Raw genomic sequence first — 18,855 nt, 5'->3', positions numbered from 1 at the left:
TAGAGAAAAGGCTATTCTCATGACTGTCAAACTTCCTGACCCATCAGAATCATCACCCTGTCTAACACAAGCCTGAACCAGCCCCTGGAAGCCCATATAGGTCCATCTGGGTACTGGCACCAGCCTCGACGGCTCTCACTGATGGCCCACAGATGCTGGTAGGTCTCCAGAATTATGTCCCTGTAGAGTTTCCTCTAAGAGGGGTCCAGGCATGTCCACTTCTCTGGGGTGAAGTTCACAGCTGCGTTGAGAAAGGTCACCAAATCATGTCCCAGGACACAGAGTGGGACAGGAGGCCATCCCACCTCATTCCATGGAGCATAAGATGAAACATCCAAGTTCCCTAGAGGATCTCAGGGCCCTCCCCACCCCCACTCCTGTTGGGAGGAACCAGCCTTCACCCCATCCCCACACTCTTGATTGAAGGCCTTAGTGATTACTTCAAGGAAGCTAGATCTACTACAATGAAATGAGAACAGTATACTAGATGTTACCTGAGGCGCCGGTCTTGTATGAAGTCACCTCAAGGACAAACCCCATGAATACTTGTCCAGTGATCACTGCAGAGAGTAACACCTGAGCACAAACCCAGAAGAACCCAAGAAAAGTGATGCTGAGCCAGATCAAAATATTATACTCCCCCTCCCCCATGCCATATCCCCACACCCCCTGTTGTAGGGATGATAAGGATCACACTCAATGTCCAGAGAGTGACTCAAAGCTGTGGGTGGACTGTGGGACTCTGAACTTACCACAGAGCCACAAATCATTGTCGAAGAGGTAAAAGTCTCTTGACCTCAAATGCCTCTGCCAGCCCCATAGTTCTCTTGCTTTTTCTCCCAGGGACTAATATATGTCCAGAACTGTGGCCATGGGAGTGTGAGAACATGAAACTGTATGACTGAGCAGGCAAGGCTCTCCAGAGCAGGAAAAACAAAATAGGGGAAACGCATGTTCTGGGATATGAATCAGGATCCCAGAGCCAAGAGAAAGCCCTGAGCACCTCCACTTTGGCACAATTATAAATACAAAAGAAAACAAAGCAGCAGGATTGAGTAAGAGAACAATAGACCCTGAGACAGTGGTTAGGGCTGGTGATCCCCACTGTTCCATATGGTCCACCCAGCGCTGCCATGTATAATGCTAGAGTGCTGAGCCAGGAGGAATCCTGAGAATTGCTGGGTGTGGACCCTTATCAGCTCCCAAAACAAAACAAAATAGATCCAAGAGGTAAGACTTGGACTCCTGAAACCTCATAAGATCCCCTAGACTTGGCAGGAGTGAGTGATCCTTGGACACTGAGCTGGGGGTACACATTGAGCACCTCTGGATGTGGCCCAAAAGACAAATATAACAAAACAGACACAAACGTGGCCTCAAGTAGGAGAAAGTTTGAGAGTTTGAGAATATGCCAGTAGCCTATTCAGGGCTCCCTCCTGAAAAACACGCAGTTATCCTTGAGGAGTGTGCACTGCTGTCACTGTAACATGACACTGTGTCATTCTCCCTCACCTGCAGACAGTGTGTTAGACAGCGTATCACCATCAAGTCCAGCATCTGTTATTACTGAGGATCAGCAGGGGGTTCACTGCAAAGACCTGGGGGGAGAATCAGAGCTGTGAGCACCAGAGAGGTGCACAAACCCCAAGGTCCTGACCAGAAGTCCCTGCACTGGAGCCAGATACACACTGACCAGCTGTATCCTCAGGAACCAGCTCACAGACCCATCTGGGGAAGACACTGCCGGATGCTCCTTCCTCTCCTAGTTCTGCAAAAGCGAGTTGGGATCCAGGCTGCCTGTGGAGACAGGAGGCATGGGCTCAGCCCTGGGACTCCTCACTGGACTTCACAGGAAGGTCCCCAGAGACTCCACCAAGTTCTAACTCTGAGGCCCAGTTATTCAGGGCATAAGCGCCCTCTGCAGGCTGGTATCAAGGCAACCACAGCCTGAAAGTGGCTCTGCCATGGGGGCAGCCACAGACACTCATCAAGGACAAATCTTCATTCTCCCTCCCGCAGTGCACACTGGGACGAGCAACTGGGTGCTCTCTCCTGAGGACCAGGGTCACTCCTGGGCCCAGCTGGGCAAAAACACAACCCCAGCTCCATCCCGCTGGACCCGGGTTGGTTTGGGTGCTGAATCACAACAACCCTGAGTCAGCACATCTGCATGAGTCTCTTCCAGCACTGGTTCCTGTCCTGCAGGAATATATTTGAAAACACAGCGTGTTCTACAGCAAAATTATCCTACTATCCAGGTATTTGACTAAGGACCATGATTTGTGTCTACCTGTTAACTATAAATATTCTAACTTGGGGGTCAGGGTGATAATACAGCATGCATTATCAGCTTGCAGTTGGCTGACCCAAGTCCTCTAGCCAGGCACTTTATTGTCGCTTAACCCCAGCAGCAGTGATCCCTGAGCTCAGAATCAGGAGTAATGCCTGAGCACTGTATGGTGTACCCCCAAAATACAGAAACAACAAACAGAAACCCTATCAGAAGAGAAAAGAATCCAACTACAAGACAAATTTTAGTGTAACACATTTTAAAACTCAAACAGTGGGTCCTTAAAATCTCATTTCCCAGTGTTTTATGCTGCCGGAGTATTCGGTTTCTCCTGAATACTTATTCTTCTGTCTCTGCTGTCAGATACTTCCTGTGTATGTATGTTTTGGCCAGAACCAACAGTGTTAGGGGTATTCCTAGCTCTGTATTCAGGGATCAGTCCTGGAAGGTTTTTGGTTTAGCGGATTAAACCTGGGTTATCTATATGCAAGGCAAGCCCCCTGCTCGCTGTACTATGGCTCTGGCCCTTTCAAAGTAAATTTCATCCTAGCAAACCAGGAGTGACCTCTGTGATAAGGTCCCTCTCCCCACAGTAAAAACATCTTACTTCTAGAAAAAGAAAAAAAGGCTGGAGCGATAGTACAGCTGGTAGGGCATTTACCTTGCCATAGTTGACCTGGCTTCGATTCCCAGCATCCCATGTGGTTCCTTGAGCACTGACAGGAGTAATTCCTGAGTGCAAAGTCAGGAATTGCATTGCCAAGTGTGACCAAAAAAAGCCAAAAAAATACAGCAAGGAAGAAAAAAGGAAACAAAAATTTAAACCCTTTACCTGCTGTACTTATCCCAAGAGCCAGTATCCAGGGATCGTCCACTCAGGGAAAGATGAAGAATAGAAGATATTTTGGTTTTTTTTTGTTTTTTTTTTAATTTATTTATTTTTAATTAGAGAATCACCGTGAGGATACAGTTACAGATTTACACACTTTTGTGCTTATACTTCCCTCATACAAAGTTTGGGAACCCATCCCTTCACCAGTGCCCATTCTCCACCACCCGTAAACCCAGTGTCCCTCCCACCCTCCCCAATCCCATCTCCCCCCCACCCCACCCTGCCACTGTGGCAAGGCATTCCCTAATAGAAGATATTTTGTAACTGAACATGAGGGAGTAGAAATTCCTGATCTGGAAAAAACACCAGTGTTGGGGTCAGACAGACAGTAAAGCAGGTAGGACGCTTGCCCGGCTGACCCCGATCAAGCTTCAGCATCCTAGATCCCTGAGCACAGCCAGGAATAATTCTAGAGCACAGATCCAGGAGTAAGCTCTGAGCATCTTGGGGTGTTTTCTCTCTTCCTTCTCCCTCAAAACCCCAAAACAACTAAAAATAACCCCCAAATGAATACTTCATGGGTCAAAACTTCGCACCAAATCGGATCAAGCCTCCGAAATGGCCCCACCCATCTTAGCAGCCAATAAAAATGACAGATGGCAACAGGGTGCCTTTAGGGGGCTGTAGCCCTGCCCCCGAACATGAATCTGCAGATTCTACAGCATCTATGTCAAGGCTAAAGGCTTCAGGACAACACCCAGCGAAGCCCATGTTGGGAGTTTTGGTCGGCCAAGCACCCCGCCCTTAGAAGTTCCCAAACCCCATGCCCGTGTTCAGCCCCACTCCTACCCGCCACTGCCCCATCCTGGAGCTGGAGGCGATAGTGGCAGCATGGGGGAGGGGTGCCAGGATCAAGCACTCACACCGGGATCCCTGCACTCCGGCACAGCCCCACTACACCCCTCAAAGCTCTGCATCCTACTTAAACCTCTACCATGCCTCAGGAACCGCCTGGATATTGGGGCATCAGTGAAAAACAAGCTCAAAAGCGCCACCAAGCTGGGGAGACCCTGCCTCACACAGTGTGGATATGGAGAAGCGGGGGAAGCTCATCGGCGGTCGCTATGTCATGCAACAAAATGGGCCTTCAGAGTCCCCCTGCCACACTGGCCCACCACTTTATCCTTTATTCACGTGACTAATGGGGGCCTGAGCCATTGACTTTGTCCCTGATTTTTAAAAAATACACTACGAAGTCTCCTATATGTTAGGGGATTTTTTTTTCTTTTTTGGGTCATACCCGGCAGTGCACAGAGGTCAGTCCTGGTTCATGCACTCAGCAATTACTCCTTGCAGTGCTAGGGGACCATATGGGATGCTCTGAATCCAACCGGGTCGGCAGCATGTAAGGAAAACGCCCTACCCGCTGTGCTCTGGCCCCTTAGGGATTTTTTTTAACTCAATGAACAAGCACAAGTGGAAATAACTCCCTCTGCAGAAACCTAACACATCAACTCCATCAGAAAATGGGGTGAAGAAATGAACAGGAACTTTCTCAAGGAAGAAATATGAATGGCCAAAAGACACATGAAAAATTGCTCTTCATCACTAATCATCAGGGAGTTCAGGTCAAAACAACTATGGGATACCACCACACACCACAGAGACTGGCACACATCCAAAAGAGCAAATGCAACAGGTGTTGGCATGGATGTGGGGAGAAAGGGACCCTTCTACACTGTTGGTGGGAATGCCGACTGGTTCAGCCCTTTTGGAAAACAATATGGGCGCTTCTCAAAAAATTAGAAATTGAGGGGCTGGGGCCGGTGCTGGCTCAAGCTCCACCGAGATTTGACCCAGGTGGCCATGCCTTTGCACAACCGCTCTGCTGCTGAACGAGCAGGATCCAGAGCCAGCTATATGACTGGGGGTTCCAGCGAGTGCTTGCAGCCATGTGTCCAGACTGTGAACTAAGCTTTTGCCCCACACCAGCTAACGGAGGAAATATCCTTCTTCCTTGGTTTTTCTTCCGTCCGGTAGGAAGAGGTGTGGTGTCCGCCATTTTATGGGACTTTTAAACAGGTATGAACTTGGTGGCACGGAAAAAAAAAAATGTGCTTTGAACTTAAAACAGCGGGACGCCTGGGCAGTCTCTGGCTGGGGCCAGTGCTGGCTCAAGCTCCGCCGAGATTCGACCCGGGTGGCCATGCCTTTGCACAGATGCTTTGCTACTGAACGAGCAGGATCAAGAGCAAGCTATATGATTTGGGATTCCAGTGAGTGCTTGCAGCCATGTCTCCAGACTGTGAACTAAGCTTTTGCTCCATGATGCTCCAGGAATAGAAATGATTCCATTTCCAACTTAAATCTCCCTGGACTTAATTACTAAAATACAGGAATCCTAAACCGACTTTATATCTCTTCATTCTCATCAGTGGAAAACTAATTATCAAATATTTCCCTGTCAATAGGGCCGTATTCTTGGGGAATAAATTCCAACAAGAATAGTGAGTTCTGTGTTGAAACTCCAACAACAATAGTGAGTTTTGTGTTGAAATATGGAATGTAATCAAGGTAAAGAGAAAAGGAAGTGAAAGTTATCAGTTATGCAAGGGGGGGTGGTTGGGGAGTGGTGGGTGGGATGTATACTGGTCTTTTTTTTTGGTGGTGGAATATGGGCACTAGTGAAAGGACGGGTGTTTGAGCATTGTATAACTGAGACATAAGCCTGAGAACTTTGTAACTTTCCACATGGTGATTCAATAAAATAAAATTTTTTAAAAATTAGAAATTGAGCTCCCATTTGACCCAGCAATACCACTTCTGGGAATATATCCCGGAGAGGCAAAAAAAGTATGGTTGAAATGACATTTGCATTTTACATGTTCATCGCAGCACTGTTTACAATAGCCAAAGCCTGGTAAAAACCCGAGCGTCCAAGAACAATGACTGGTTAAAGAAACTTTGGTACATCTACACAATGGAATATTATGCAGCTGTTAGAAAAGATGAAGTCATGAACTTTGTCTGTAAGTGGATCATGGAAAGTATCATGCTAAGTGAAATGCATCCGAAAGAGAGAGAAATACATAGAAAGATTGCACTCATCTGTGGAATATAAAATAGCAGAATCAGAGACTAACACCCAAGAGTAGTAGAAATAAGTACCAGGAGGTTTGCTCCAAGACTTCGAAGGTGGCCTCACATGCTGGGGGAAAAGGCAGCTCAGTAGAGAAGAGAACACGAAGTAAAGCGGTGGGAGAACCCGCTTGGAATAGGAGATGCATGTCGAAAGTAGACTGTAGATTGAACATGATAGCCACTCAATACGTCTATTGTAAACCACAACACCCTAAAGGGAATGCCCTGCCACAGAGGTGGGGTGGGATGGGAGGGGATGGGACTGGGCGGGGAGAGGGATACTGGGAACATCAGTGATGGACAATGGGCACTGGTGAAGGGATGAGTTCTCGAACATTGTATGACCAAAACACAGGCACGAAAACATGTAAATCTGTAACTGTACCCTCACGGTGATTCACTAAAAAAAAATGAAAGCTAACACACTATTCGAAGAGAAAATAAAATAGACTCGAGACAGGGTTCGGTTCAAGATCAGTGTGAAGTATCTGATGCATGCATTGAAGGCAACACTGCATCCCCACAAAGCTGAGACGAATCACAGAGGCGTTTGAAAACATCTCAACATAAATGCATGGCTCTCAGATTAATACATGTGTTTTTCTTTTTGGGTCACACCCGGCGATGCATACGGGTTATTCCTGGCTCTGCACTCAGGAATTTCTCCTGGTGGTGTTCAGGGGACCATATGGAATGCTGGGAATTGAACCCACGTTGGCCAGTTGCAAAGCACCCACCCACTGTGGTATCACTCCAGACCCTCAATTCATTTTTTGGTTCTTTTGTTTTGTAGTTTGTATTTTTAGAGCCACACCAGGCAGTGCTCAGGGACAATCCTGGAGGGTCCCCAGGCTTCAAATAGAGTCTTGGGACAGACTGTCCATCCTCATGCAAAGCAATGTTCTTCTCACTGCAGTATCACTAGTGCCCTCAAACTAGTTTTTTGTGTGTTGTTATTTTTTGGGGGGGTCACATCCGGCAACGCACAGGGGTTACTCCTGGTTCTGCACTCAGCAAATACTCCTGGTACTGCTGAGGGGACCATATAGGACTCCAGGAATTGAACCCAGGTCAGTTGCATACAAAGCAAAGTCAGTGCCCACTGTACTATTGCTCCAACCCCAAATTAGTTATTTTGATACAATTACCACCTTCAATCAAATAAAATATCACATTTTTGATGCAGAAAAAATGGAAATTTCTTTAGGCCTGAGCAGTGATTTCAGTGATTCACTAATTCCACCCAGTGAAGCTAAGGGCCTTTACCCCAAGCATTAGGCCCTAGATTTCCTCTCTTCACTGCCCAGTTGTCCAACCTTAAAAGTGACATTGTTGGTCCACTAAGTATAGTGCCATCATAATATCTGTTCCAAATTTGCAAATTTGACCAGCTCACTTATACTCAGTGGCCCCATTCCCAAATCAAATTGCTGCAATGCCAAAACGTGAATCTGTGGTTTGAGTTCTGAAATCAAATGCAATACACAATATCAGAATTTGTAAAAAAAAAATGTAGTTGACTCAGGCAGTGCGGGTGGAGGACATCTTGATGGTTCTCACAATCCGAAAAGGCCCACAGCAAACAGAAGAACTGATGAGAGGATCACTGTGAGTAGCATGGTAGTCCACACAAGATGTTCAGGTTTTGCTTTTTGACCATACCCAGTGAAGTTCAGGGCATGTATGGGATGCAAATTATTGAACTGGGCTGGCTGAGTGCACGGTAAGCACAGTCCCCTCTGTACTATTACTCAGAACCAAACTAGCTAGTACAGTGGCTGACTCATTCACTACAGGTTAACATTGCTTTGTCCTTTCTCCCTTGCCACAGGGAGCTTAGGTTACTGGGTTACACCCAATGCAGTGCTCCTGAGTCACTCCCATACCCTTGTTTATGTGTATCCTCTTTTCTGTGCTCTCCTCCCCAACCAGTGAATCACTTTTTCCCCCTAATCAGATTCTGTTAACCTGTAAGGTCAGACCATTCTAAGGACACTGAACTGGTAAATTAAATATTTCTTTTATCCTTCTTATTTCTTTTGCATAGTTTACTTGAAAGCACTTTCTTTTTTGTATAGACACAAGAAGATAGTTAATGTTATGCTTTCGTAATTTGGGACTCAATTGCCTCCGAATAATATTCACTCCTGAACATCTACTTTCATGACTTAAGCCTCAGTGGCTCTTAGTTCCAAGCACCCCAAAAGCAGGGATATGATCAGGTACTGTAAGGACCCAGGTCAAGCTATGAGATACCCTGGCATTGAAATGGGCCAGGCCAAAGTGATACAATACTTAACTATAAGTTAGGAGCATGGACAAAATCTGTCATGACCCAAAAGAGGTAACTGAATAAGGAGTCTGCTGAAGTTAGGAAGACAAACATGGCCTGAGGACTGTGGTCTGGAATCTACCGTGGGATGTCCTCAAGAAGAACCAAACTTTAAGCTTGATGTATATCTTACAGTGCTCATACAAAATGGCGTTGCTAGAAATATTAAAAGCAAATTTACTACAACTATTTATGTGGATTACTAGCTGAGGAAAGAAGCAACACACCCTGAATGGAATCTCGCCCTTGAGCAGATCCCCTAGTAATATGTAGTAATGTATTTAGATGAGATTTTGTCCTTGAGTTCATATCCTGGAGGAGAGGTCTTACCTCTGTTGATTGGTTAATATTCAACATCACTTCTGTATCCCCACCCTACATGATTTCTATATAAAGTAGGCTCTGTAAAAGTGGGAGGGGAGAAGCAGAGAGAGAGAGAAGCAGGAGAACCAGAGGGGAATGAATATAACATTGGAATAAACTGCAATTTATACCAACCACCAGGCCTTCATTCCTTCCTTTGCCTGACTGACTACCACCATCTGGGGCCCCAGTGTTGGGGAAGTGGCACGAGACCTCTGAACACTTGTGGTGAGAGGGAGAGCCACCGCCAAGGCCCTCCTTTCACATATTATTTTTTCAATATTCACAATTCACTACAGAAAAAAGATGATATTTTGCAGGCACCCCAACACTGTAGGCAGTGCAGCCAGGCTGGTAAGGCACAGATGGGGGGACCAAGGCCTGTAAATCTTATAGACTGACACATCAGGATGAATAATGAAAATGCCAAGAAAGTAAAGTTCAGGGTCATTCTTTTTTTTTTCTTTTTGGGTCACACCCAGCAATGCTTATGGGTTACTCCTGGCTTTGCACTCAGGAATTACTCCTGGCGGTGCTTGGGGGACCATATGGGATGCCGGGGATTGAACCCGGGTTGGCCACGTGCAAGGCAAATGCCCTACCCGCTGTACTATCGCTCCGCCCCCCCCCCAGGGTCATTCTTGAGGCAGAGTCCAGACAAGGCAATAGATGTATGAGAGCAGAACAGAGGGCTGGATCCAGGAGTCTGAGGCCCACAGTGTCAGCAGTCCTGTATCTCAACCCTCTTCAGATGTTTTATAAATATACTTTCAGTTCTGTATTACATGTGCCATTTTGATCATCAATCTGTGGTCCTCTGTCTCTATATTCCTCCATTGGGGACCCCACCTGAGAACTCACAGGGACCCCGTGGGATGCCGGGAATTGAGCCCATGTCCACTGCTTACAAGACAACCACCTTTCCGGCTCTACTATCACTTTAGGCCCAGCACTACATGGGCTCTCTTGAGCCCCTGTCAAAGTTATCACTGAGTGCTGTAAACCCAAGAGATTAATAAGTCCAAAGTGGCCAAAGATGGCAAGACATCGCAATTAAAAATAAGTATCCAGAAAGAGAGCACAGGAATGCAGCACTTGCCTTGCTCATGGCTAATCCAGTTTCTATTCCCAACATTCCCTAGGGTCCTTCAAGCCAGCCAGGAATAATCCCTGAGTGCAGAACCTAGAAGCAAACTCTGAGTCCTGATTAATTCTCCCAAGCATGATTTCTGGTTAATAGCCTGACGGAACTCAGAACAGAATGTGTGCACCGCCACTAAATATTCCATATTAAAAAGAGTTTGTGATGGGATATGCTTTTTTAATTAAATGTTTAATGTACATTAACATTTTCAGATGAAAAAACTGACAATCCAAGAACAGTTCGAAATTCTTTATTTTTCCAGTGCATTTAAAGCATGTTATAGCTACATAAAAAGGCTAAGAGGAAAGGTTTTTGAAAGAGGATTTTCTATCCTATCATACACGTTCTTCTTTGTAACTCACCAGTGGTTTTCTGGTGCAGAATTGGGTCATGGACAGATCCCTGGCAGAGGCACTAAGTCATCAGAACTTGCCTTAATTTCTGACGCAGACTTCCTGGTCAGGCCAACTTACTGCTGAGACCTCTCAGAGACTGCATTTTAAGTAGGCTAAGTGACTGCTTTCCTGCTTTTTTCCACACGACCTACTGCCCAACATCCCCTTGTCCTTACAATGATGCCTTTCTTTAAGACCACAGTAGGGTCATCAAATTTAGGGAGGGAAACTCTAACATTCTCAAAGTTAAATTTCAAACAACAAATCACTTGTATCACTTGTCCCGTTGATCTTCGATTTGCTTTGAGCGGGCGCCAGTAACGTCTCCATTTGTCCCTGTTGAGAGCTAGTGCAGCCCAATGATATCTGCTCGTTCCAGGAACAGGAAGAGCCTCAAATAGTTCATTCAGAGATTTGACGAAGAAATCTGATCACCTAGTTGGTGGGCGGCCACGAGGTCTTCTGACGTCCCGTGGAATCCAGTTGGTAACAGGATTACCTGGTCCAGCGGTCGTCTCTGAATCGCATTACATGACCGACCCATCTGATTTTTGATGCCTTGGCAAACGAGACAGCATCCCTGATTTTTGACCATCGACGGAGGTCAGAACTCCGGATTCCTTCTCTCACTTGAGTGAGACATGATATTCCAAGCATAGCTCTTTTGATTCCAAACAACAAATACATTCCAAATATTGTATGGGAGATATTATTCTTAATTTCATTTTTTAGGGTTTTCTTTTTCTTTTTTGGGTCACACCTGGCGATGCTCAGGGGTTACTCCTGGCTCTGCACTCAGGAAATAGTTCAGTAAAAGAAAATTTGTGAAAATAGCACGTGCGCGAGCGCATGCGCACGCGCGCACAAACACACACACACACACACACACACAAATCTATTCACTGTTAAATAAAATTTAGATGTAATGGGCCTTTTGTATTTGATCCAACCACCTCAGCTCTAAGTCCCCTGGGGAATGAACTCAGTTCTACACAACAGTCTCTCTTTCCTGGGGTTCCACCATGCCCCCCAAAAAAAGCAAAAAAATCTTTCTGGCCTTCTCAGCGTCTTTCCAAATGCTGACAACTATTGTCACAGTCATACTCAGAGATATACTGCTGGCTCGCCCCATCCTACCGCCTGGAAGTGTAATTCTACTTTTTCTCTGCTTATCTTTTCTCATATACCACACTGGAACAGAGCTCAGGTTGGGAGCAAAACCATCTCTGGCTTAGTTCTGCTTCCAGAATGCTCCTCTCAATTCATTCTTTTTGTTTGTTTGTTTTTCTGTTTTTTCCTTTTCTGGGACATCTGGGACAGCCCTGAAAGTGCTCAGGGCTCCTTCTTAGCTCTGCACTCAGGGATGGACTGGGGAACCATATGTGGTGAGAGGGATCAACCCCAGGTTGGCTGCATACCAAGCAAGCATCCAACCTACTGCATACTATTGCTCCAGCCCCTCCTTCAAATTCATTCTTTAGGATACAGGGTCATTTGTCTACGGTCCACTTCTGATAGCCTTTCTCAGCAGAAAACCCCAAGTTGGACGCCAGAGAGAAAGCTCAATGGGCTACAACACATGTGGGAGACCCGGGTTTGATCTCTTTCCTGTCCTTACTATGTATGTTAAAAAACTTCTTAGAAGTAAGTTTCACTGAGCAGCGCTCCTCAACATGTCCGTCAATTTCGTGTACAGTGGAAAGAGATTCCAGAGATGGGGTAAAAGTTTTCGGGACCAAATCCTTATGGTGTGAGCCAGCAACATCTAGGAGCCAAAAAAAGAAAACCAAGGGAACAATGAGTTGGTATGTTGCTGGGCGATTCAGATACATGTGAGAATTAAAACCACCAAATCATTTTACTTCTTATCCTCCTGTAATAGAAACAAAAGAATGATGTTCACTGAATAAAATTTTACTAACATAAAACATTATTTTTTCTTGTACATTTCTTTTTTATTGCATCACTGTGAGATACAGTTACAAGCTTTCATGTTTGAGTTTCAATCATACAATGATCAAACACCCATCCCTCCACCAGTGCACATTCTTTACCATCAAAGTCCCCAGTATGCCTCCCCTTTACACCCCTCCCTCTGCCTCCATGGCAGACAATTTCCTCCATACTCTCTCTCTCTCTCTCTCTCTCTCTCTCTCTCTACTAATATAAAACATTCTCGATGTTGGGCCAGAGTGATATTACAGCAGGTAAAACTGTTGTTACCTTGCATGCAGCCAACCCAGGTTCATTCCTCAACATCCTATAGAGTCCCCCGAGCACCAATTGAAGTAATTCCTGAGGACAGAGCCAGGAGGAACCACTGAGCATTGATGGATATGGCTAAAATTAAAAATCCACATTTGGTGCAGTTTGTCTCTGGAAACACTGCAGACTGACGCGTTCTATGAATATGTCAAGCATATATTGTTGGACATCTGATTTGTAAACATTTGGGCTGAGGGTTGGGGGTGAGGGAAGAGGTCCCACACCAACAGTGTTCAGGGCTCACTCCTGGCTCTGCTCTCAAGGATGATTCTTGGCAGTGCACAGGGCATCCTCTGGAGTGTGCTGGGGATATCAATCCCAGGCTGATCACATGCATGACAAGCTCCCCACCTGGTGTAATATCCTTCTGACCCTGCAGTGGCATTCTTTGGCCCAGGCTAACAGGCCCATGAGCAATAGGATCTAGGACATATTTGTTAGAATCTTTTAGAACTGGGTGTCCTATCATAAAGTAAGAAACTCCAAGGTACAAGAACTCCTGATTGTTACGTGTATAAAATGCATTGGGTTGAGAGGCATCAGGAGCTGCCGTTCAATGTCAAACTCCAATTTCTTCCACAGCAGGCGGCTCCATGCATCCTTCCAGCTCAGCCGAATCCCCAGCTTCTTGTGACATCTTTCTTTGCCCTTTCCCCCTGCCCGGAAGTGGAATTCTATTTCCTCCCTCTTGGCCCTTCCACTGCCTGGCAGTGTAATTCTACTTTTTCTTTGCATATTTTTTTTTCTCACGCATCACACTAGAACAGAGCTCAGGTTAGGAGCCAAACAATCTCTGGATTAATTCTTCTTCCAGATTTGCTCCTTTCAATTCATTATTGTTTTTATTTTTTCGTTTTCTGGGACATCCCTAAAAGTGCTCAGAGCTCCCTCTTACCTCTGCACTCAGGGATCATCCCCTGAATGCATTTGAGAACCATATGTGGTGTGAGGGATCAATCCTTAGGTCGGCTGCATACCAAGCAAGCACCCAACCTACTGCATACTATTGCTCTGGCCCCTCCTTCAAATTTATTCTTTAGGCTACAGGGTCATTTGTCGATGGTCCACTTCTGATAGCCTTTCTCAGCTGAAAACCCCAAGTTGAATGCCAGAGAGAAAGATCAAGGGCTGCAATGCATGTGGGAGACTCGGATTCAATCTCTTTCCTGTTCTTACCGTGTATGTTAAAAAACTTCTTAGAAATAAGTTTCCTCAGTTGGTGTTCCTCATTACATTCATCAATATCCTCTACGGTGACAAGAGTTCTGGGAGAAGACAGGAAGTTCCAGGTTCGTGCCAACAGCATATAAAGAGCCAAAAAATAAACAGAAAATCCAGGGTACAATGAATTGGTATGTTGCTGGATGATCAGATATAAGTGAGAGTTAACAACCACCAAATCATTTCATTTATCTTCCTGTAATAGAAGCAGGCAAATGAGTGAACATTGGTGGCATTGGTGTCCTTGTCAACACGAACTTGGCCATGAGCATTGATTCATTTGAATGCTTAACAACCCGAATCAGATAATTACACTTGAATAGTTATGGGCTCACTGCCAGCAATTTCTGTCTTCGTCGTCTACGCACCAACATCTAACTATGATGAAGAAGAAATTGAGAAGTTCCACATGGACCTGGAGAAGTTCCATAAAGAAGACGACACCTTCTACAAGATCATTATTGGTGATTTTAATGCCAAAATAGGACTGAGAAGGTTGCCCGGAAAACTCTACATTGGGACTCATGGCCTAGAATGGAACGAACAGGGGAGAGACTTGTCTGAGTTCATCATGTCGACCAAGACCACTTTTGCCCAGCAGGTAAGACTTGCTAATTCAGTTTCTTAACTCTTCCAGGTATCTGGTTCTTGCAACTTTGTAAATGAGAGAGGGCTTGGGAAAATCTGACGAACACACAAAAAAGAAATAGTGGGAAACCTCCTTGTAGGAGGAAAAGTCTATGCTTATATTTTAACAGATAACACCTACTAATGTACTCTGATCCTGCTATGGCTTCATCTGGAGTAAACTTCATCCTCCTGGTACTGACCCAGACTCCACAACCTCCAAACTTCAACCTCAAGCAGATCTCAGCTAGAAGACATAAGGAAATCTGAGGAAGAGTCAGCAACACAGAACTCCTATGGGGAAGGACAGGCTGAATTGGACTGAGGACTTAGTCTGGGACTTACAGTATCAACGTAATCCTGATCCTCAGAGAACTTTGTGCACAAGTGTGAAATCCTTACTGTTTCATGGTGATCTATGAGTGTTCCAAAGATGTCTCTGGTTAATTTCTAATGTAAAGTGAACCTTTGCCCAGTGAATATGTTGTAAGAACTTTAGTTGTAATCATCTTTAAAACTTTTGAATATCTGTAGAACCAATGTAATGCTTTTTGAAATAGTACTCCAGAGTAGTTTTGTCATCTTAAACGAGATGATTGGTAACCAGTGTTCAAATTTGGGAGATCATGTTGTACTAAGTTAAGTAAACTTGTGGGATAACTATAAAGAATGTAGATGTATGTCTAAAGTCAGAAAGATAATGGATGCAGATATCATCAGTTGGGAAAAGGAAAGGAATCCTGTTAAATGGGTTGAAGGAAAGTTACAGGATAGAATGAATATAAAGGAATGTGTAGAAGGTTTGAGTTTATGTTTGAAGGAAAGAATCAGATCAAATTGTTATAAGAAACTCACATGCAGAATTGTTCTAGTACCTTTTTGATAGGACCTATGGAGATGATATTGGGATGGATTGTCTGGACTCCCAGTACAGTGCTCTTATTAATGGGAAGTCAAGGTTTTCAACATGGGATTGAATGGGTTAAATAGGATGTTAAATTGTACACTTTTTCTCTACAGATTTTAGCTTCTTTGACTAGGACCCACAACAAATGGGTGTGTTGCATCTTACTGTGAGTAAAGTGAAATGTTTTTCTCTTCTTTATACCTTCAGTATGTTTTTGATGCTTCATGGCACTATGTTGGTTTGCATAAATCCAGATAAAAGTCCTTCCTCTCTGTAATGGGGTCTACCCCTCATGCAGACAGGAAAATCAGTTATGGGACCCCAAAGCCCTCTTTCAGGGAAACAGTCAATGAGGGATTGGTCCAAATGACAGGAGCAGGTATTTAACAGGTACTGTTTCAAGTACCCTACAAACCTCAGGGAGACCCTAGAGGCCGGCTGGCTCAAAGAAAGAATGGATGGAGAGTGAGGAATCTGGGAATCTATGTGACTGACACAATCTGGGCCTACTCAGCATCAAGAAAAACCCTGGAAACCAGGATCTCTCTCAGCCCTGAAGAAGGGAGGGGATGGACTCCTTTCTGCCAGGATGCATCTACGGAAAAGGCTACCTCCATTTTAACCTGAAGGCTTGAGGCCATCCAGTTCATCGTGGGACACTTTTGGCCAGGCCTGGGTAACTCTGACGTGCTGTAAGATTAATGCCGTTATTGGTATGCTTCCTGTCTTTAGCCAACCCCCAGGACTTCTCAGTAAATAACTGGGGTACCCCAAATGGAGAGTTCTCCAATCTTGCTGTATTTATGCAAAAGAACAAGTCAGATTTGTTAAGACATCAGGCAAATTTTAAAATGAAGGTGGAGAGAACTAGAATTTTAACAGCTCTTAATTCTTGTTCCATCATGGGATTAATACCCCATCCAGAGAATACTCATCTAAGATACTCTGCAAAAGAGGAACAATAGGCATTGGAACAAGGTTTTCAAAAGGAACTTGATAAAGGGTTACACTAAGCTTCCAACACTAGTGAAAGCCATCTTTCATGGGAAGGAACTCAGAACTGTGCTTTCTGTTTCATTAATGAAACTAGTGGAAGTTCTGGGCTTCCTTTCCTAACACTTGTTCAGCATCAAGGAACTCACCAAGAAGAGAATTGGCAGCTTTACTTGCAAATGATCAAACACTCATTCAAGGTATAAATATCTACTGGTTCCAATTGATAGCTTCAGTGAATGGGTAGCTTTTCCAACCTGAGAAGTGGCGTGGTGCTTCTAGGTCACTAGAAAAATCTGGACATAGGAAGTCATTTTCTATCAACCATGGGTAAAGCAGTTATTCTTTTCCATTGTTTTTATGACAGAAATGGGTATGGCATTATGTTGCTTTGGTTTCTGTTGCTTTAACTCTTATGTTCTAAGACAGCAAACTATTTTGTCCTTACTAGGTCAGAAAGGACCTTCCACATCTCCAGGGTCTAATCATTTCAAAGTGCCATCCCTCAGTCTAATTGATGTGATCTTTTCTTTCAGATAACTTCAGGATCCCAACCAGTTCATTGCCTGGGGCCCACTAAACTAAGCTAGCATGAGGTTTCACCCCTCATGCGGGCAGGGTCTGCGCCCCTCTGTCAGTATGAAGCAGCTTCAGAAGATGGATCACCGACCACTTTCCCCTTAGAGATTTAAGGTGGTGAAATCTCTAGGGAGGAATAATGTAGGCAGGTAGATAGGGAAAGGCCCTTGGCAATGAAACAGATTAATAAAGTCTCTGGGAAGGAGAATCCTGAGTCTGACCCCTGTGGACACAGAAAACAGACCTGATAAGACCTTCAGCAGACCCTGAGGAGATTGGACCCCTCCCCATGAAGTTCCTGGAACTCTATCGACCTCTCCCTTAATCTGATTAAAATGTGATCCAGCCTAAAGAAGACCCAGCCTCACTGGTAACCTCCTTAGCAACGGACTTTTACCTGGGAAGAAGCCCCCATGTGGGGGCAGGTTGAAGAGACCCTATAATAGACACCTTGAACAAAGGAAGTGTGCGCATATGCTGCCTGAGCCCATGTGCTGCTTGTGCCCACATGGCTGAGCACATGTGTCGCCCACATCTCCCCCTTTGAGATGTGTATTTCTGTTAGACAAAGATCGCATGCTCTTTGGGAAGCCCTCCCTGCTGTACCCCGCCACCCTGCTGCCAGAGGAAGGGGAACTCGTCGAGCATGACTGCCAAGACCTGCTGGCCGAAGAAACTGGCCTGAGACCTGATCTGAGAGACATACCCCTGGAAGATGCAGACCACACCCTCTTCACGGATGGGAGCAGCTATGTGCAAGAAGGGACAAGACAAGCTGGATGGGCGGTAGTCGACTTTGAGACGGTTGTGCGCTTAGCCCCCACTCCCTCCAGGGACGTCGGCCCAGAAGGCAGAACTGGTGGCCCTGAAAAGGAGCCTATGCTATCCTGAATGTCACTCAGCCTAACCTAGAGGCCTCCTGCTGGCTGTGTCTGACAGCCTCGCCGCCCTATTATGAAGGGGTAGCTGTCAGTGCAGAACCCAAGACTGTCCAAGCCTGTGCATGGACGGCCAGCCAAGTCTGACTTTGACAGCAGTGCAGGGTAGGGGTACCTGCATCGGAAATGCCACATCAAATCCAGAGCTCTGTAATCAGACATGGACCTTGCCAAATAGGACTGATGGGACAAGACTCTCTATCACCAGGTGAGGAGCTTTGGTGAGCCTGCAGCACGGGACTTACTCCATGTGTATCTTTGGCTGTCTTCAACCCTGGGGCGCATTCTTGTGTTGCCGTGCTCATCCTCCCGCATCTTCTCTACCATAGTGCCGAGGATTTTGAGGCCCACTTTGTGATGACCCACCGCTTGCAGAAACGGGAACCCGTCTCGATAACCTTGGCCGTCATTCTAGGCCTCGGAGTGGTGGCAGGGATCCGTACAGGTATAGGAGGCCTCAGTAGCAGTGCTGTCCAGTACCAACAGTTGCAGGCATCTGTTGATCAAGACCTCAGGGATCTTGAAACCTCTATCACTGCCTTCAAAGATTCCCTTAAATCCTTGGCTGAAGTTGTGCTCCAAAATAGGAGAGGTCTGGACCTCCTCTTCCTTAAGGAAGGAGACCTTTGCGTGGCCTTGGGAGAAGAATGCTGCCTCTACTCGGATTGTACTGGAGTAGTGAAGGAGTCTATGGGGGCCCTTAGGAAATGATTGGAGGCCAGAAAATGAGAGAGGGAAGCAGGCAAAGGGTGGTATGAAACCTGGTTCACACATCCCCATGGCTCACCACCCTTGTGTCCGCCCCGGCTGGACGACTAACTCTCCTAC

At 45.5% G+C, this 18,855-nt stretch overlaps 1 protein-coding gene across 1 annotated transcript in view; it reads right to left on the bottom strand.

Annotated features, from left to right (window-relative positions):
- The window catches only part of LOC129401823 (zinc finger protein 780A-like), a 78,599-nt gene extending 60,245 nt beyond the window's left edge, over positions 1 to 18,354 (bottom strand). The window contains exons 1-2 of the mRNA XM_055124699.1: positions 18,273 to 18,354; positions 17,696 to 17,838 (exon numbers count right to left, since the gene is read on the bottom strand). Of these exons, the coding sequence (XP_054980674.1) occupies positions 17,696 to 17,838; positions 18,273 to 18,354 (225 nt within the window). The remainder of the gene's footprint in view (positions 1 to 17,695; positions 17,839 to 18,272) is intronic.
- Between the last annotated feature and the right edge of the window lie 501 nt (positions 18,355 to 18,855).

This window comes from Sorex araneus, chromosome 2 (assembly GCF_027595985.1).
Source record: "Sorex araneus isolate mSorAra2 chromosome 2, mSorAra2.pri, whole genome shotgun sequence".
In the NCBI taxonomy this organism is placed as follows: domain Eukaryota; kingdom Metazoa; phylum Chordata; class Mammalia; order Eulipotyphla; family Soricidae; genus Sorex; species Sorex araneus.
This window is presented reverse-complemented; position numbering and strand designations above follow the sequence as displayed.